The sequence below is a fragment of the Hylobates moloch genome, unplaced genomic scaffold, assembly GCF_009828535.3.
Source record: "Hylobates moloch isolate HMO894 unplaced genomic scaffold, HMol_V3 SCAFFOLD_9, whole genome shotgun sequence".
Lineage (NCBI taxonomy): Eukaryota > Metazoa > Chordata > Mammalia > Primates > Hylobatidae > Hylobates > Hylobates moloch.
Genome location: NW_026652284.1, coordinates 24,829,212 through 24,848,218, shown reverse-complemented (window position 1 = coordinate 24,848,218; position 19,007 = coordinate 24,829,212). Strand labels below are relative to the sequence as shown.

The 19,007-nt window shown below is 44.1% G+C and overlaps 1 protein-coding gene across 4 annotated transcripts in view; it reads right to left on the bottom strand.

Annotated features, from left to right (window-relative positions):
• Nucleotides 1-19,007, bottom strand: part of ARID1A (AT-rich interaction domain 1A) — an 87,150-nt gene that overhangs the window by 48,146 nt on the left and 19,997 nt on the right. For 3 of the 4 annotated variants that reach the window (XM_032759430.2, XM_032759431.2, XM_058444446.1), the window contains exons 2-4: nucleotides 4,214-4,426; nucleotides 2,466-2,918; nucleotides 1,295-1,411 (exon numbers count right to left, since the gene is read on the bottom strand). In XM_032759430.2, coding sequence (XP_032615321.1) covers nucleotides 1,295-1,411; nucleotides 2,466-2,918; nucleotides 4,214-4,426 — 783 coding nt within the window. Of the gene's footprint in view, nucleotides 1-1,294; nucleotides 1,412-2,465; nucleotides 2,919-4,213; nucleotides 4,427-6,522; nucleotides 6,634-19,007 lie in introns of those variants that run through there. The other variant, XM_058444447.1, reaches the window with a different exon arrangement.

The following is a 19,007-nucleotide window of genomic DNA, read 5'->3' as shown; positions in this document are numbered from 1 at the left end:
TGATCACTTTATTAAGGCACTTCCTTCCCTCAGTTCGTCAGTTGAGAAAGTCAACAGTCTCAGACGTCCTATCTGCATTCTGGCCTCAGAAGCCTGAACACCAGGTACTAAGGGACTCTGCAGACCTTGCCCTATTGAGGTGTCTCAGAGACCTTCAGGGGAATCCATGGGAGGCTTCATGATGAAGAGAGTTCCCGCCTTCTGCCTATTTCTTAGAGATCCTGAAACCATTTCTCTCAGGTCAGAATAAATGAAGACACAGGCTTTACATCCAAGTAGAGTCAAAATTCCAAAAGATTCTTATCTGGGTATGTGGCTAAATTTCCATTTCCTAACTGAAGCAGGATTTGTCATGGTGGGTTTGCTACCCACCATCTTACTAGATGACTAGATTTCAGAGTAGCGTATTTTATGTCTGTGCCCAGCAGATTAACTTTCAGAGGCTGAGTAATTGCCCACAGAGCTAAGACTAACAGTAAAGGTTCCTACAACCACCTAGTATGGTGTTAACTGCCTTTCAGGTATAAAGCACAGTCCCAATGCCCTCTGAGGCGATGATTACAAAGGCTGACATTTATGGAGTGCTTACAATGTGCAGTGCTCATGTGCGCTCTCTCGTAACCTATTTAATGTTTGCCACCACCCCTATGAAACAGAGTTGGTGGCAGAATCTAGAGCCAGGAACTCTGGCTCTAGAACCCAAGTTCTTAATCACTAGATTATACTGCCTTTCTCAGGATATGGTCAGTCCATCCCATAAATAAGTACCTGATTCCATAACTAAGCACCTGGGCATCAAGTACTCCACCAAAAAAAAAAAAAAAAAGTATTCACACAAAATCACCACCAGAAAAACTGCTTTTGCTCCAGCCACGCTCAATGTGACAATGCATGCTGAATTGCTCCAGGATCCTACCTCGTAGCTAAACATTAAGCCAAAAACCTAAAAATTAAGCCTGTAAGAGTAAAGTCAAGAAACTGATACTTTTCTCAACTTTGATGGAGAGCAGACAATGCTTCTGATATCTCCATCTTCTCTGCCCCTCATGTGGGTCCATGTCTAAAAGCACAAGACTTAAAAAGACAAAAACAAACTAAACAGATTACAAACCTATTCCCTGGGCAGGGAGACAGAATAGACATCTACAAGTCAGCCTTTAAGTTCCTTGAATTCAAGAAATAACTTATTCATTTAGGTCAAAATTAGCTAAACTTCTAACCAGAAACTAACTAGTTTGCGTTGGTTTCCTCTCTGCCCCTATCGCCTTTCTCTAGAAGGTGCAGAAATACTCACAGGCAAGCTGGAGGGTCTTGACTGAAGGCTCAGGTTCATATCTTCTTGCCCTCCCTTACTGGAGGTCATTGAGGGGGCTGAGGATGCCTGAGACCCAAATGAATCTTGAGATAGCTCCTACAACAAGAAAAACAAAAGCTGTGATGGCCTGGTATTGATAAACCAGGCAAGCTTACTTCACTGTGAAAGGGTTATGGGACTGTCTCTCATGAGTGTAAGAGAAAGCCCAGTTGCGAAAAGTATTACCTGAAGGCCAGAAAAATCCAAGCCGTGACTCGTAAGAATGTCAACAGTGGACTCTTGTCACCCATTTATTGCTACCTACAGAGGGCTGTTTCTTGGGGTTAAATGCTCATGTCTGGCCAACTTCAAGTTAAATCTATCAAGGACTGAGACCAATGAAACCATAAAAATCATGCTAGAACCTCTGCATTAAAATGAGTACTGCTTCCTTCAAAGACATCACCTTGAGATGAGATATTTATTCCAACAGTGCCACCAATACATAAACTTTTTAGTGGACCTGTCATCACTCAGTCATCTCTCTTCTTTGGGCTCTACAAGAATAAAGCCCCAAATGCTATTTTAGGCTCTATTACCTACATCTTGTTCACCACACATAACTCCAAATGAATTTTTGCTATTTCCCCAAACAAAATCCACCTGCAAAAAATAAGATTTGCCACCACTGAGAGTATTCTAAAGAATGTGGTATCAGCTCTGGTGGCGATTCCCAATGAAGGGATCCAAGTATTTTGAGCGACAGCAAAATGGAATGGCAGTTGGAGTGAATGTACAGTACCGCCTCTCAAAGTGACTGTTTTGAAAAAAGACCAACTCACTTGGATGCTCAAGTTCTGATGCTGATTTACAAAAAAACAAAACAAACAAACAAAAAAAACCAGTCCCATTATCTTTAATTTCTTATCCATCTATGCAACTTTCCATTGCCCTATTTCTTCATTATTAAGGAGAGCTACAGGTCTTTATGCAGTTAAGGAGGTTATGCCTTTATTAGTTCAATCAATCCAGTTAGCGTGTTTACCCAGAGTTTAATTGGTCTTTAAGTGCATGTTAGAGAACCACTCTGCACAGCAAAGTTCTCATGACACTAATCCCCAAGCTGTCTGTAGTCACACACAGGGAAGGGCAGGAGGCAGGGATATCTTACCTGCGGTGGAGGGAAGCGCTGCTGGGAATAGGCAGTTTGCTGGGACTGCTGAGACTGGGGCTGAGGATACGCAGCCTGCTGGGAGAGCGTCGAGGGTGCTGGCTGCTGAGGTTGCTGCTGCTGGTAAGGAGACTGAGCCTGTGGCTGTGAGTAGGGGGGCTGGCTCTGGGGGTGCTGCTGTGTCGTGGACTGCTGGGAGGGGTATGGAGCCGGGGACTGCTGATGTGGAGGCTGGGATGGCTGCTGGGAGTATGGAGGCTGAGAGGACTGGAGCTGTGGTGGTTGAGACTGTGGCTGCTGCTGATACGAAGGTTGGGCATGAGGGGTCTGGGACGGTGGTTGCTGGGAGTAGGGTGGCTGCTGCTGCTGAGGGTGAGGACTTTGCTGGTTGTAATATGGAGTCTGGCCCTGTTGACCATACCCACTGGGGCCTTGTTGTCCATAAGGAGGAATCTGTAGGAAAGGAAAATATACTTTTAGCACTGACTCTCCTGCATGAGGAAAGATGAAGTGTTTTGTGAGAAGCTATGCACTGATGATGAGTACAGAAAGCGAGCATGCAAGGCCTCATACTTAGGAGGCCCAGGGTTTTTCTCTCATCCCTGCCTAAACTGAGCCAGGAAGGATGGCCAAGCTGGGTTTTTAGGTGGTTTGTTTACAAGTGGACTACATTTATCCACTGAAAATTTACACTATTTACTATTTGGGCAACTAACATAAGTTTAAGCGCAGCTGTTTCTACCAGTGAGCCTACTCTTTTTATCACGGCCTAGACTGTTTTTATAAGTGTTAGGAATCTGTACCCTAACCACAATGAATAGTCAATAGCAGCCTGGCTCAACCAACTGAAAACCTAGGGTTTAGTAATTCAGACAGTGTGCAAATCACTAAGCTACTTTGGTTCTCTTTTAGTTTTCATTCAGAAAAAATATTTGACAGCCTACTCAATTACTTGTACCAGGCACTATTTTAGGCACTGGGGATATATTTAGTAAGCAGGCAAAAAAACAAACATAAATAAATAAATAAAATTACCTCATCTCTCCTCTATTGGAAAAAAGAGACAATTTTCTGTATCAAAGGCGTACTTTGCTTTAAAGTCTTAGAAGTAAAATTTGTTTTATATTCTCTCCCTCACTATTTTCAGTATGAGTATCACTCAAATATAAATGATAGAAAACTTTATCAATACAAAAATGACAATAAAGAGATAATGATGTGAATGGTTCAACAAAAGGAGATGGATAAGGGGAAATCTTAACATTCGTATCAATGCTGTTAACATCTTTTCTGTTTAATCTTCCCCTTTTCTTCTACTCCCAGTCACATTCATTTTGAACCAGACGGCAGATATGTTAAAGGTATTGAGAAGCATAAAGGGCCTCTTCCGTCCCCAGGGCACATGATATGAATGGTTTTCTTAATAGTAGCAGTGCCTACGTGTTCAGCCACTGCCTTTCATCTCATCTCATTCAGAGATCACCACTCACTAGGTATAAGCTGGCCAGTCAGGTCAAGAGAAAAAGAGATATGTACCTGTGACCAGGGAGTAAGTAGTTTTCCTTGGAGCACACATTGGACGGTGCCTATAGTTTTGGCTTTGTTAGCAGCACTCTGTAATTAACTAAGCCAACAGGTCTACATTCCTGTCAAGAGGCTTGGAAGCCAAGGATACATTCTGATTCTATAGCTCACAGATCAGATTTTGGACAGCAACAAGGATCAAGGTAATCACAATCACCATCTACCTGCTGTGTATAAGAGAGGCCGCCCATGGCACTCTGCGCCCGGCCCTGCATGGTCATCGGGTACCGCTGCGGGGTCTGGGACCCATATGGCTGCCCTGGGTACCCATGTCCTTGCTGCGGTCCTGACGGAGGTCCCTGTTGCTGCGAGTATGGGTTAGTCCCGCCATATGGCTGAGGTCTCATCTTGCCCATCTGATCCATTGGACTGGATGGCTACAAAATAAAGAGCATTTCATTAACCTGAGCTTTGACGGCCTCTGGCCACTGAATATACAACCCAAGTACACAGGTTTTTTTAGTCTGTATGCTACAAAGAAATCCAGTTACTTTGAAAGAGCAATGAGACCAATCTAGTAACCTTTAAGTCAACTGACCCGCCTCAGAACCCTAATTTTGTCATTTGAAAAATGAAAATACCACCTATTTGTGAAAACATTTTGAAAGCTAAAAACTACTTTGTAACTGTGGTACTGCTTGAGATCCAAGGGACAGGCCAGGTGTAAACAAAGGCCCTTCAGTTGGTAAAGGACGGTGCTGCTATGCACTGCCATCACCTTGTTAAACACCAAAATTGATGCTTCAATACCATGACAGGGAATTCAAATACACAAACATCTAGATGTTTCTATTCTTCCAATAGTGGAAACTCCCCTTACACATACATCTATAGCCTGTTTGCACTATGGCACAGTTAAATTTATGCTTTCTTCCAAATAAGCAAAGAAGTTAAGTGACAGCTGAGGGAATGGTAACTCTGAATTAAGAGCCTTGTGCATCTCAACTGAAAAGCTCATTTCCTTTAATATTCAAGAGTTTGAAGATATAAGAAGAACAGAACTTTTGTCTCTTTGAGAGACAAGAAGATTCAATGGTAGGCTGTCATGGAGGTTAAAAAAAAAAGAGAACAAGAAGACAGAGAGGTACAGCTAGCACCAATAATGAAAGCTCAAAATTCAATTCACAGGTATTTGATGCAAACAGCTTTCTTTCCAGCTCTTTGTGGAGCAACAGGTTCAATCAGCTCATTCACTTTTTGATACGCCTTTATCCTCCCGGCGCTCCAGAGCACTTTCCCCTGCCAGAAATATCTACCTATATCTATCTATTGGTGGTGTGCGGGGAGGGGGAAGTTTCTCTAAGCACCTTTAAGATACACACAAGATGGAGAGCAGGCATGGGTCTGATATAAAACTTAAAAACTAGCTCTTACATGGGGGGTGAAATAGATACTGATACTCTAGGCCTATCATTAACCATCAAATGAAGGAGTTCAGTGGTTCATTGATTTTAGCATGCATCAGAATCACTTGAAAGGCTTGTTAAAACAGACTGCTAGAACCCACCTCCCAGGACTGGTCTAGGTTATCCCTAGGGTTCCTTCCAGTTCTATTATTCAATGATTAATAAGCTATTCTATAATTTAAGCTGTTAAGACCTTAAACAACAACAAAACCTCCAAAATAAAGAAAGGGGACATCCAAACAATTCGTTCTCTGTACGTGTTTTTTTTTAAATTTTTTTATTATTATTTTTTTTTTGAGATGGAGTCTTGCTCTGTCGCCCAGGCTGGAGTCCAGTGGCACAATCTCGGCTCACTGCAAGCTCCGCCTCCTGGGTTCACGCCATTCTCCCGCCTCAGCCTCTCTGAGTAGCTGGGACTACAGACGCCCGCCACCACGCCCGGCTAATTTTTTGTATTTTTTAGTAGAGACGGGGTTTCACCGTGGTCTCGATCTCCTGACCTCGTGATCCGCCCGCCTCGGCCTCCCAAAGTGCTGGGATTACAAGCGTGAGCCACCGTGCCCGGCCGTGTTTATTTTTTAATAATGCTATTAAGTGTTTTATAGTAGAGGAAGTAGAGCTTTCATGAAAGAAAACAGGTAAGACAATAAGCCACAGAGGCTGTTCTTCTTAATATCAAAAGGAAGAAAGAGAAGCAGAGTTATTTCTTAGGCTATATCTGAAATCTCAGCTAAACTGGTGAGTGATGATGGGAATACTCCTCCCCCATGTTTCTAAACTGTACAAAATCATAGTAAAATTGTGTCCCAAATCACTACTACATGTCAATAGTATTAAAGTACTGTTTCCAACAATCCTAACTAAACAATTTTTGCCCAAGTCTTTCTTCCATATCAGAAGCTCCAATAATGTTCCCTATCATAATTTTAGAGCTACATAGATTTTAGGGTTACTTAGGAAGTTCGAATTTAACAACAATTCATAAATAGCATATGGTCCTCCCCAATACACCTGGCAATGGCGCCAAAACATCACCATTCTCTCCTGTAAAGAGCTTGGGGCCTTACATGGCCATATCATGCCACATATCACACTGAGGTCCTCATCTCATCACAGACTGCAGCTGCTGTCCATGTGGCCTCCAACTGGAGAGACTATTTTGTTGAACAAAGAGATCAGCCTGCTCTGGGTATCTCTGTCAGTCTAGGTCTCCCCACAACATGAGGGGCAGTCATTACCATGGTTACTATAGAGCTTCTAGAGCAGTAGCTATTAACCAGGGCTGCAGATTAGAATTGTCTGTGAAGCTTCACAAATGGCTGGGCCTCTCCCTAGAGATTCCAATTTACTGGGTCTGGAAGGGCTTGTGCTCTTCTCCAACCTCCTTAAGATCTTTGAATGAGTCTGGTGTATACTATTAGCTAAGAACCAGTGATCTAGAGAAGCACTGGCCAGTAACATTTTCTGTGATGGGTAACTATTCAACATTTGAAATATGACTAAGGAACTAAATTTTTATTTTTATTTACATTTAATTAATTTAAATTTACATAACTACATGTGGCTAGTGGCTTATTATGTTAGAGCAGTTCTAGGACAATGCTGTTCCCAAATCACTTCCACCACTCCCTGGTCAATAATAGTTCCAAACTTCCTAACTACTAAATCCTGCACAGTATTACTACATAGAGCATAGTGTAGTAATTTGATAGACTTGGGTCCAAATCCTACCTCTCTCACCATCCCACCTTGAACACATCAGTTCTTTAAATGCACATAACACACTTCACACAGTGCCTGGTATTTACATGTCCAATAAATGGTAGTGATTATCAGTAATGATAAAACAGTGCTTCTACCTGGCTCTAAAGCCCTCTACAATGTGAACCAGTTTTCCACATTTTTTCAGTCTCACTCCAAGATTCCCCACACACTGTACATGCCCAGCTCTATGCAATGGCACCCTGCCCTGCCCTCCTGTCCACAGTGGCTTCTAGTAACAGAAACTTGACCTTTCAAAATGAAGCCACTTCCCCTATCTTCAGCACACTTTGATCTCTCATATTTCTAAATGCCCTATTGTAAATCCAGTTAGCATCCTAAGATTTAACACTTGGTTGCAGCTAACTATTCCAACTAACTGACTGCATTTCTCAAGACTTCTGGGAAGCCAGAGATCAGGTGTTTTATCTTCAAAGCTCTCCCAAATACCAAAGTACAGAGCTTGGGCTCAGTGACTGTTCAATGTGCAATGCTGTCCTATTCCAAAAAAGGGTAGGAGACACTATGGGGACAAAGCCCAAATCAAACTACCTAGCCATAAAGCCAGGGTCATAGCCTAAATCTAACCCTAACACAGGGGTTATGATTTGAAGGTAGAAAAAAAGTTGGACTGAAGTGAAAGAGGAGAAAGAAGGATGAGAATATTCAAGGGAGAACAAGTACACTTTAAGAATAACCTGACTGGGCACAGTGTCTCATGCCTGTAATCCCAGCACTTTGGGAGGCCAAGGCAGGTGGATCACTTGAGGCCAGAGTTGGGAGACAAGCCTGGCTAACATAGCGAAACCTCATCTCTACTAAAAATACAAAAATTAGTTGGGTGTGGCGGTACATGCCTGTACTCCCAGCTACTCGGGAGGCTGAGGTATGAGAATCACTTGAACCTGGGAGGCGAAGACTGAAGCGAGCCGAGATCGCGCCACTGCGCTCCAGCCTGGGCAGCAGAGCAAGAGTCTGTCTCAAAAAAAAAAACCCCAAGGCTGGGTGCGGTGATTCATGCCTGTAATCCCAGCATTTTGGAAGACTGAGGTGGGTGAATCACTTGAGGTCAGGAATTCCAGACCAGCCTGGCCAATATGGTGAAACCCCGTCTCTACTAAAATACAAAAATTAGCCAGACGTGGTGGCGCACACCTGTTAATCCCAGCTACTCAGCAGGCTGAGGCAGGTGAACCGCTTAAACCTAGGAGGCAGAAGCTGCAGCGAGCGGAGTTCGTGCCACTGCACTCCAGCCTGGGCAACAGAGCGGGACTCTGTCTCAACAACAACAAAAAAAGTTTATACCAGAGAGAATTTCAGAACTGCAGGGGCATCCTCATATACACTGCTTAAAAACAAAAGGCTAAGGACACGTCACCTTTTCCTCTCTCACACGGAGGCCTGCACTCCCAATTGAGTACAGCTACTTACATGAGGGCTATAAAGGTTTCAAGGAATGTCCCACCTCAACTTTAGGAAATCTTTGTAGACCAAAAATAAATGTACATCAAAGAAGTTTTTATTCTAAAAATAAAATTAGTATGCTTCCTTTTTCTGGTCATCAGATTTCTGACTCCCTCCCATCACAAAAGGCTTATGATCAATAGAATATGCAGCTTATTTGGCAAACTAAATATATATTCAGTTCAAACAATCAGATTATTCTGATCTCATGTAAAAGTTAGACATCTGCTCAAATCAGAAGGAGAGGTGGGCAGGGACCTAATTCACACTTATGACATTTAAAACCATCATGAAAGATTTGTGATTTGCAGTTATAGATGACATGCCATCTCCCAATCTCTCGTAACAGAGAAGCGGCTTAAATCTTCACTAATCAGTTTTATTGGAAAGTAGCAATTTCAGACCAGAAAAATCCCTACATTCAAGATACAAAAGCCAGTATCAGCAGTCTGCAGGCACAAGGCAGGGGATGGAAACTCCAAACCCTAGCTGCAAAAAGCCAGAGATTCCACTCTGGGAAAGACAGAGGAAATCCTTTCAATGGGAAACCACAGGAGTAGATTACTGTGATTACACTTCAAAAGCAAAGGCTCTGCCACAGAGACACATAATTGAGAGGAAAATGCTGCCCCTTGATCAGCAAAGTGGGGCCCCCTGCTATATACTCTCCTGCATTCATAAAAAATAAAAATAAAGGGGGAAAGAGCCATAAGAAAACTCCTCATCTCCATCTACCACTTATCTCCTTCCAGATCACTGGCCATGTTATAAACTGCCTGCCAAATGAAATGTATCAAAAGATACAGTTTAGGGGCATCAAAGGCAAGGATGCCTAGCAGCTTGTCCTTCTGAATATATTCAGAACAAACAGCTAGCAGACAGACCCCTTGCATAGGGAGTTCCCTTGCTCCAAGCCAATAAAATTACAAGACCCTCCAGACTAGTCGGCTACTGGAACCTCTTACAACTTCTTATTGCATCAAGGAAAACCAAAATGACCCTCAAAAACTGCTGAAATAACAGACTAGACTTTTAAGGTGGACCTGGGCTAAATGTCTTACAACCCAAAGTAACCACTTTGTGAAACTGACAGATTAAAATAGCTGCAAATTCTCCATCTGACCATGACCGAGGAGAGAGCAGAGAAGACAGAGCCAAGAACTCAAAACTTCTAAGCAGAGATATACCATTCACAAAAATGTACCACACCACGTGGCAGTGGCACCAGGAAAGAGAAACTTCATAATTTCATTTAAATAAAAGTCCAACTGAGGAAAGCTCCAGTTCCAATCCAAGGATATAGAAAGAAGTGACCAGGCAGCAACCCTAAGGAGCTAAGTTTAGTACTCAACAGTGCCAAGGGCCAGCAAGAATAAGAACAGAGACGGTTGGGCCAGGGGCTGCCAAAAAGATGTCCATCAGAGAGGAGAAGTCTTGACCATCACTCATTTTATCATCCTAAATGCTAACTAGTTGGGGCTAGTGTAAACCTAGAACTATAACCTTGGCTTTTGGACATTTAAATATTATTATTCCTTGTGCTTTCAATTTATTCCTGGCTAGATTTGTTATATGACTTTTAATAATAACAATAAAAAAATGCATCCCTGGCTCTTTAACCAAAAGAACCCCCCTAATTGATTCCCACAGTAATTAACCTGCATTTTACCTCAGAGAGCGGTAGTTAAGGAAGTCGGCACTGCTATTTATAACTCATCTCAAATTGAGGGCAGACTGCCTAAAATCTAACACATCCCAGCTGTACTCCTGTTTGAACTGGGGCCAAGGGAATTTTTTAAAGCAATCTTGGCACCGAATGAATGACACCAACAGTATGAGAGCGCGAGTGGTTGTGTTGTGGTGACGTAGCATTGGAGGTGGAATGGAGAGGGGGGCCAGTGTACTGTGATCCCTCTGGTGCATGCCTGCTGCTTGCTGAGTCCCAGTACAGTAAGCTGGGAACCGCCCACTGAGAGCCAAACACAGGAAAAGGCTTTTCCTGTGGAACGCCTTGAAGTGAGAAACACATGGCTAATCTGCATAAACTCGAAGCCACACCGCCCCTGCCAGGAAGGTTAGTGCTCGTAATCTCTGGCCATGAAGCTGGCTGCCTGGGAGGACTTGGACTGGCGCCTGATAACCCAGAAAGAGCCGAGAGAACAGATGGGTAAGGACCCCAGCAGAAAACAGCCCCAGGTCACATGACTCGCCACATGGCCCCGCCAGCACAAACTATTGTCTGGCTTCAGAGCTCCCTATACAAAGGCACCCCGTCCTCCGCTTCCTGTGATTCCAGGGACAGGCGGCAGCTGTTGAACCAGTTCCAGTATGGGACCCTCCCCTGTGACAGGGCATTCCAGGCAGGGGCAAGTGTAAAAATTAAGGCCTCTCCCAACCAACAGCTTTCAGCTTCCTGCCAGCTGCACGTGGCTCACTTAGATCTCAGGAGTAATATCTTAGGACAGACTAGGCTTCCACCAAAAAAATCACCCTATGTACCCTGGTACATAAAATGACCAGCATAAATCATTCTCATTGTCCCTTCTCTCCCCAGCCAGACATCTGTATCTAATGCCCCTTATCCTGTCTTTTCTCTATCCCTTAGTATTTCAGGCCTTCTTTGAAGACTAGTCAAGAACCCCTAGCCCCCAATTGAGGAGAAATTGTCCAGAAACATGTTTGTCTTAAGTTTTACTCCTAGACCCCGCCTCCTAAAATAAGGAGACTCCCTTCATCTTGTTTCAAATAGTGGGGAAACATGACTGTTTGTATGACCTAGGACAATAAGAGATTTCTAACCTCCTATTTGGCCTCAACAGAGACAACACTAAAGATTTCCTGAAGCCAAGCTGATGACAGGAAAATAAAAAAACTCATCAGATTATACCAACACCTGACGCAGGGAATCAAACCCACTCAACCTATGATTCTCTTCATTCATAACCTAGGAACCATACCTCAGTTTTCTACTTCACAATTCCTTCATTCTAGTTCATTAAAGTTCTAAACAAACTGACCATCTGCCTTTGGTGAAAGAGGAATCATCAACAACTAGTTTGCAACTACCACTCCCCAAAAAAGTTTTGTTTTTTAAAAATTCTTTCAAACTTCCATAAATTTCCAAGTGGAATAAAAATTGGCCAGACACAGTGACTCACCCATGTAATCCCAACACTTTGGGTGGCCAAGGGGGCAGATCGCCTGAGGTCAGGAGTTTGAAACCAGGCTGGCCAACACGGTGAAACCCCGTCTCTACTAAAAATACAAAAATTAGCCCAGCATGGTGGCACGTGCCTGTAATCCCAGCTACTCGGGAGGCTGAGGCAGGACAATCGCTTGAACCTGGGAGGCAGAGGTTGTAGTGAGCTGAGATCACACCACTGCACTCCAGCCTGGGTGACAGAGCGAGGCTCTATCTCAAAAACAAACAAAAAAAAACCACCACGAAAATCAGTGAAAAGTTCTATCTACCCCATTCTGCTTACAGAAACCATTCTAGAAGATCAGACACATTCCCCTTTGCAGACTTAGCCCATTCCAATGATATCCCCTGAAGCACTAGCCTGATCAAACCTCCAGGAAGGGGCTTGCAACCAGATGTCAAACCAAGAACATCTAGAAAGTGATGTAAAACAAGACAAAGGCTTCATTCTCTTCTGGGCTTAGAGATATATAGACTACCATCTCTATCCTTCCAGACCAGAAGATAAGAGAAAACTCACTAAGGTTAGAAGAAGGAGACCAAAAGGAGAAGAGTCATTGAATCATGTAGCAAAACTCAATCAGATTATGAGAACCAACCATAATAACCACCTCACAGCTGTCTACCAAAAAGAGGCATGCCAGAAAAACCACAACCAGGTGACTGATACTTCTTCACTTCTTTGGCACCAGAAAGGGCCCTTCAAATAAAGCAGCTAGAGCATCAAACTAATGAATCCCAGCAAATGATAAGTCCTTCTCTCTTCATCCAGGGCACTTTCATTAGCCACATTTTCCATAACAGGTGGCTATCATCATTTCCAGAGAAAATGCTCTTTCTAAAATGATGAAGATCACTTTTTTCTAAGACTAAACTTAACCAATTTCTCCCTATTTCAAACAAATTACAAAAGCCACTAAGGAAACCAAGTAACTTCTCTGGAAAAAATCCTTTCAGGTACTGCTTAAAACCCAGGGTTAGGCCAGGCGCGGTGGCTCACGCCTGTAATCCCAGCACTTTGGGAGGCCAAGAAGGGCGGATCATGAGGTCGGGAGTTCGAGACCAGCCTGGCCAATATGGTGAAACCCGGTCTCTACTAAAAATACAAATATTAGCCGGGTGTGATGGCACGCGCCTGTAGTCCCAGCTACTCGGGAGGCTGAGGCAGGAGAATCACTTGAACCTGGGAGGCAGAGGTCACAGTGAGCCAAGATCGCACCACTGCACTCCAGCCTGGGTGACAGAGTGAGACTCGGTCTCAAAACAAAAACAAAAACAAACCAGGGTTATAAAAACAATAGTAAGACCCCAAGAAAACTATGAAACAAGAACCAAAATGTCATCTCATAAAATTAAACGTCCCCTTCTTTACAAATTTTTATCTCAAAAGGCAGCAGTACAACCAGGTGCAAAAAGCAGTAAACTGAGAGGCAGTAAGTACATCTGGGGTCCAATCCCAGTTCTCAAACCAACTTCCTGAGGGAGTGGTCAAGACAATCAACCAGGTTGAACCTCAACCTCCTCAGCTACTCAATCCAATTCTACCCTCCAGATTCTTAATTAGCAGGTCTGGGATGGGGGCTGGGCCAGGAATCTTTATTATTATTATTATTTTTTGAGACAGGGTGTCTCAATCTGTCACCCCGGCTAGAGTGCAGTGGTGCAATCATGGCCCACTGCAGCCTCAACCTCCTATCCTGGGCTCAGGTGATCCTCCCACCTCAGTCTCCTGAGTAGCTGGGACTATAAGCACATGCCATCATAGCCAGTTTTTGTAGAGATGGGGTTTCACCATGTTCCCAGGCTGTTCTTCAACTCCTAATCTCAAGTGATCTGCCAGCTTCAGCCTCCCAAAGTGCTGGGATTACAGGCATGAGCCACTGCGCCCAGCCAGGAATCTGTATTTTTATTTTATTTATTTTTTTTGAGACGGAGTCTCGCTCTGTCGCCCAGGCTGGAGTGCAGTGGCGCGATCTCGGCTCACTGCAAGCTCCGCCTCCCGGGTTCACGCCATTCTCCTGCCTCAGCCTCTCCGAGTAGCTGGGACTACAGGCGCCCGCCACCACGCCCGGCTAATTTTTTTTTTAAATATTTTTAGTAGAGACGGGGTTTCACCGTGGTCTCGATCTCCCGACCTCGTGATCCGCCCGCCTCGGCCTCCCAAAGTGCTGGGATTACAAGCGTGAGCCACCGCGCCCGGCCAGGAATCTGTATTTTTAATCTTAAGAGACTCTCATGTCCAGTCTGGGAGCATTTGGGCTACATGGCCAAAGGTTAACTGACAATCAAATAAATTAAGGTTGTACTTTTTTTTTTTTTTGAGATGGAGTCTTGTTTGCTCTGTCACCCACGCTGGAGTGCAATGACGCCATCTCAGCTCACTGCAACCTCCACCTCCCGGGTTCAAGTGATTCTCCTGCCACAGTCACCCTAGTAGTTGGGATTACAGGCCTGTGCCACCACGCTGTTGGTCAGGCTGGTTTCAAACACCTGACCTCGTGATCCACCTGCCTCAGCCTCCCAAAGTGCTGGGATTACAGGTGTGAGCCACCACGCCCAGCCCAGTTGTACCTTTTTGAGACGGCGTCTCGCTCTCTCGCCCAGGCTGGAGTGCAATGGCGTGATCTCGGCTCACTGCAACCTCTGCCTCCCGGGTTCAAGCAATTCTCCTGTCTCAGCCTTCCGAGTAGCTGGGATTACAGGCGCATGTCACCATGCCCAGCTAATTTTTGTATTTTTAGTAGGTTTCATCACATTGGTCAGGCTGGTCTCCAACTCCTGACCTCAGGTGATCTGCCCGCCTCGGCCTCCCAAAGTGCTGGGATTACAGGCGTGAGCCACTGTGCCCGGCCTCAGTTGTACCTTTTTAAAAAGAAAAAAAGTATAGAGTTTCACACCACTTTAAGCAAGTCACTTCATCCCTTGGCACCAGAACCATCTGTAAACAGGGATTAAAAACTGTTTAACAAAAATATGAGATAGTTCAAACGATAAGTGTGTGAAATGCTTGTTATAGTGCCAATCCATCTCCAGCACAGAGTGTCTCTAGAATTCAGATGTACATTCGTTTTCCTTAGCCAAACAATGGTCTGAAGAGGGCAGTGCCTGGCCAGTAGAGAAAAGCTAGAAATGCACCTCAGATTCCCAAATGAGCAGCACTTTCAGCCAAAATCAAGCTTTCCCAAATTCCTATACTCAGTCTCAGATTTTTCTGGTTCACCTGGGCAAGTATCATAACATACTAATGCTTTACTCATTTATCTTGTTTGCTATCTGTATCCTTGACTAGAATATAAATTTCAGGTAGGCAGAGATAGAGATAGGTATACAAAACAAACAAATGCTCCCCTATGCCCAAAAGCAGGAAAGGAAAGGGGAATGTAGAAGAGAAAGTGAAACTCTAGTGGCCTGGCAATTCCTGTCTCCATTAACGCTGAACCGAAATGCTTTGGATCTACAGGAGTCCCCACATTACCCTTGATTTTGCTTTCCAAGGTTTCAGTTACTCACGGTCAACCACAATCTGAAAACATTACATACAATAGGATATTTTGAAAGAGAGAGACCACAATCACATAACTGTTGTATTTTATCATTAGTTATTGTTAATCTCTTACTATGCCTAATAAATTAAACTTTATCATAGGTATGCATGTATAGGAAAAACAAAGTACAGCCAAACCTTTGCATCCATGGGTTCTGCATCCACAGATTCAGCCAGCCTCAGATCAAAAATGTAGTTAGTAGGCCCACGATGGTTGTGCCTGTACTGAATGTGTGCACTTTTTTCTTGTCATTATTCCCTAAATATAGCATAACAACTACTTACATATCTACATTGTATGAGGTATCATAATCTAGAGATGATTTGACGTATACAGGAGAATGTATGTATTAATGGTTTATATGCAAATGCCACGCAATTTTATATATTCCACAGATTTCAGTATCCTCAGGGAGTCCTGGAACCAACCCCCTACGGATACCGAGGCGCATTTGTACATATAGGGTCTGGTACTTTCAGGCACCCACTGGGGGTCTTGGAAGATATCCCCGCACAGATAAGGGAGGACTACTGTACATGGCCAGTTCTAGGCAGTGGCTTAAGAGCTCTGCCCCTGCAGTGCCTTCAACTTTTGTCTCTCAAGTTTCCTTATCAACAGAACAGATAGTAGTACCACACTTCAGGGTTGAATAAAGTAAATAAAGAACAAAACAACGGCCTGGTGCGGTGGCTCGCACCTGTAATCCCAGCACTTCGGGAGGCGGAGGCGGGCGGATCACCTGAGGTTGGGAGTTTGAGACCAGCCTGGCCAACATGGAGAAACCGTGTCTCTACTAAAAATACAAAAATTAGCCGGGTGTGGTGGTGCATGCCTGTAATCCCAGCTACTCAGGAGGCTGAGGCAGGAGAATTGCTTGAACCTGGGAAGCAGAGGTCGCGTTGAGCCAAGATTGCACCTTTGCACTCCAGCCTGAGCAACAGAGCAAACTCTGTCTCAGAAACAACAACAACAACAAAAGTAACAACAAAAACAAACAAACTGTTCCTCAAATCAGCTGGGCATCCTCTAGCCTCAGAGCCTTTGTATTCACAGATCCTTCCATCTGGAATACTTTCTTCACCCAGATATTGGTATAGATCACTTTCATGTCAAATATCACTTCAGTGTGGCCTTCCCTGGTGAACTCATCTAAGATTTTAACCCTGCACACTCCTATACTTGGTCCCTGATTTTTCTCCCAAGCATGTATCACTAGCATACTATATATATGGTTCACTTATTTATCTTGTTTAATCTATGTGTCCTGTGTGTGTTTAATTCACTGCTGTATCCTCTAGCACCCAGAATGTCAGCTATCATCATCCTACACAAGTGCTAAGTTTCTGGCAGTAGAGCTTGGAAATTTGTAAAACAATTAAGGTCTGTCCCATACACTTAAGACCAGAAGCCCAAAGTCATCAACTAGAGGTTAACTGACAATCAAATAAATTTAGGTTGTACTTTTTTAAAAAGAAAAAAAAAGTATAGTTTCACACCACTTTGAGCAAGTCACTTTATCTCTTGGCACCAGAACCATCTGTAAACAGGGATTAAAAACTGTTTAACAAAGATACAAAACAGTTCAAATGATAAGTACGTGAAATGCTTGTTACAGTGCCAGTTCATAAAGTACACACACAATGGACATTACTTCTCTCTCTTCACCCTCAATAGAGAAATGGCAACATGGGGTTGAGAGCAGTTTCAAAATACCTACTTAAAAAACATGAACACACAAGTCAGACACCAAAAGGGTTGGCCAGTCCAAGTCTCAAGCACCACCTACTTTCAGTCTGTTCTCCCAGAGGATTTTGTTCAACGCTCCTTCCAAGAATCCTGACAGCCCAGCCAGTAGTATTCAACCGGGGCAATACCAACCACTGAGAAGTGTTTGGAAATAAATGTATGAAAGTGCCTTTTTTGGCTGTCACAGCAACTCTATAGTGCTGCTGGCATTTATTACCTGGGGAGCAAGATGCCAATGTCCTGCAATATAGCACCACAGAAAGAGCCTTCCTGGCCAGGCACAGTGGCTCACCCTGTAATCTCAGCACTTTGGGAGGGCGAGGCAGGCAGATCACCTGCGATCAGGAGTTCAAGACCAGCTTGGCCAACATGGGAAAACCCCGTCTCTACTAAAAATACAAAAATTAGCTGGGTGTGGTGGTGCATGCCTGTAATCTCAGCTACTCGGGAGGCTGAGGCAGGAGAAGGGTTTGAACCTGGGAGGCAGTGTTGCAGTGAGCTGAGATCACAACTGCACCTCACCCTGGGTGACAGAGTGAGACTCCATCTCCCCGCAAAACAAAAACAAAAAAAACAGAAGAGCCTTGCTGAGGAACAATGAACTCTAGCCCAGTATGCCTCAATGGATAACTTCCTATAAAACTTGACCCTAGAGGGAAAGGGACTCAGAACTGACCAGCACCCATCCTAAGAGCTCAAGAGTACAAAGCCATCCATCAGACAAGATGAGCATAAATAAAAATTTTAAAAAACAGCTGTAGGTCCGGGCGCGGTGGCTCACGCCGGAAATCCCAGCACTTTGGGAGGCCGAGGCGGGAGGATCAGGAGGTCAGGAGATCGAGACCATCCTGGCTAACACAGCGAAACCCCGTTTCTACTAAAAATACAAAAAATTAGCTGGGCGAGGTGGCGGGCGCCTGTAGTCCCAGCTACTCGGGAGGCTGAGGCAGGAGAATGGGGTGAACCCCGGGGGGGGCGGAGCCTGCAGTGAGCCATGATCATGCCACTGCACTCCAGCCTGGGTGACAGCAAGACTGTCTCAAAAAATAAATAAATAAATAAATAAATAAAATAAATAATAAAAAAATAAAAAACAGCTGTGTGGTTCTCCAATGCATTTATTACAACTGTAAACTATAGTTATTTGTGCTTATCGGCTTACATATTTTTCCCCATTAGAAAGTACTCCATGGAGGCAGGAATTATGAATCCTATGTTCATAACATACTATCTGATTCACTGTAGAAGCTCAATAAGTGTTTTTGCATTAATGTAAGCAACTAGCACCTAGCATGTAGCAGATACTTACAGGTTTTTTTTTTCTTTTTCTTTTCTTTTTTCTTTTTTGAGACGGAATCTCGCTCTGTTACCCAGGTTGGAGTGCAGTGGCGCAATCTTGGCTCACTGCAACCTCTGCCTCCCGGGTTCAAGTGATTCTCCTGCCTCAGCCTCCTGAGTAGCTGGGATTATGGGCGTGCGCACCACCACTCCCGGCTAATTTTTGTTATTTTTAGTAGAGATGGGGTTTCACCATGTTGGTAAGGCTGGTCTCAAACTCCTGACCTCATGATCCGCCCACCTCAGTCTCCCCAAGTACTGGGATTAAAGGCGTGAGCCACCGTTCCCAGCCTGATACTCACAGGTTTTTCAAAAAAGATTCTGCCATATGACTTCTTACATTGGCAAGGCCCAACTATTTTATGTTTTTTTTTTTTTTTAAGACGGGTCTTCCTGCATTGCCCAGGCTGGCCTGTAACTCCAGGGCTCATGTGATCTTCCTGCCTCAGTCTCTGGAGTAGCTGAGATTAAAGGCGTGTGCCACTCTCCCCAGCAT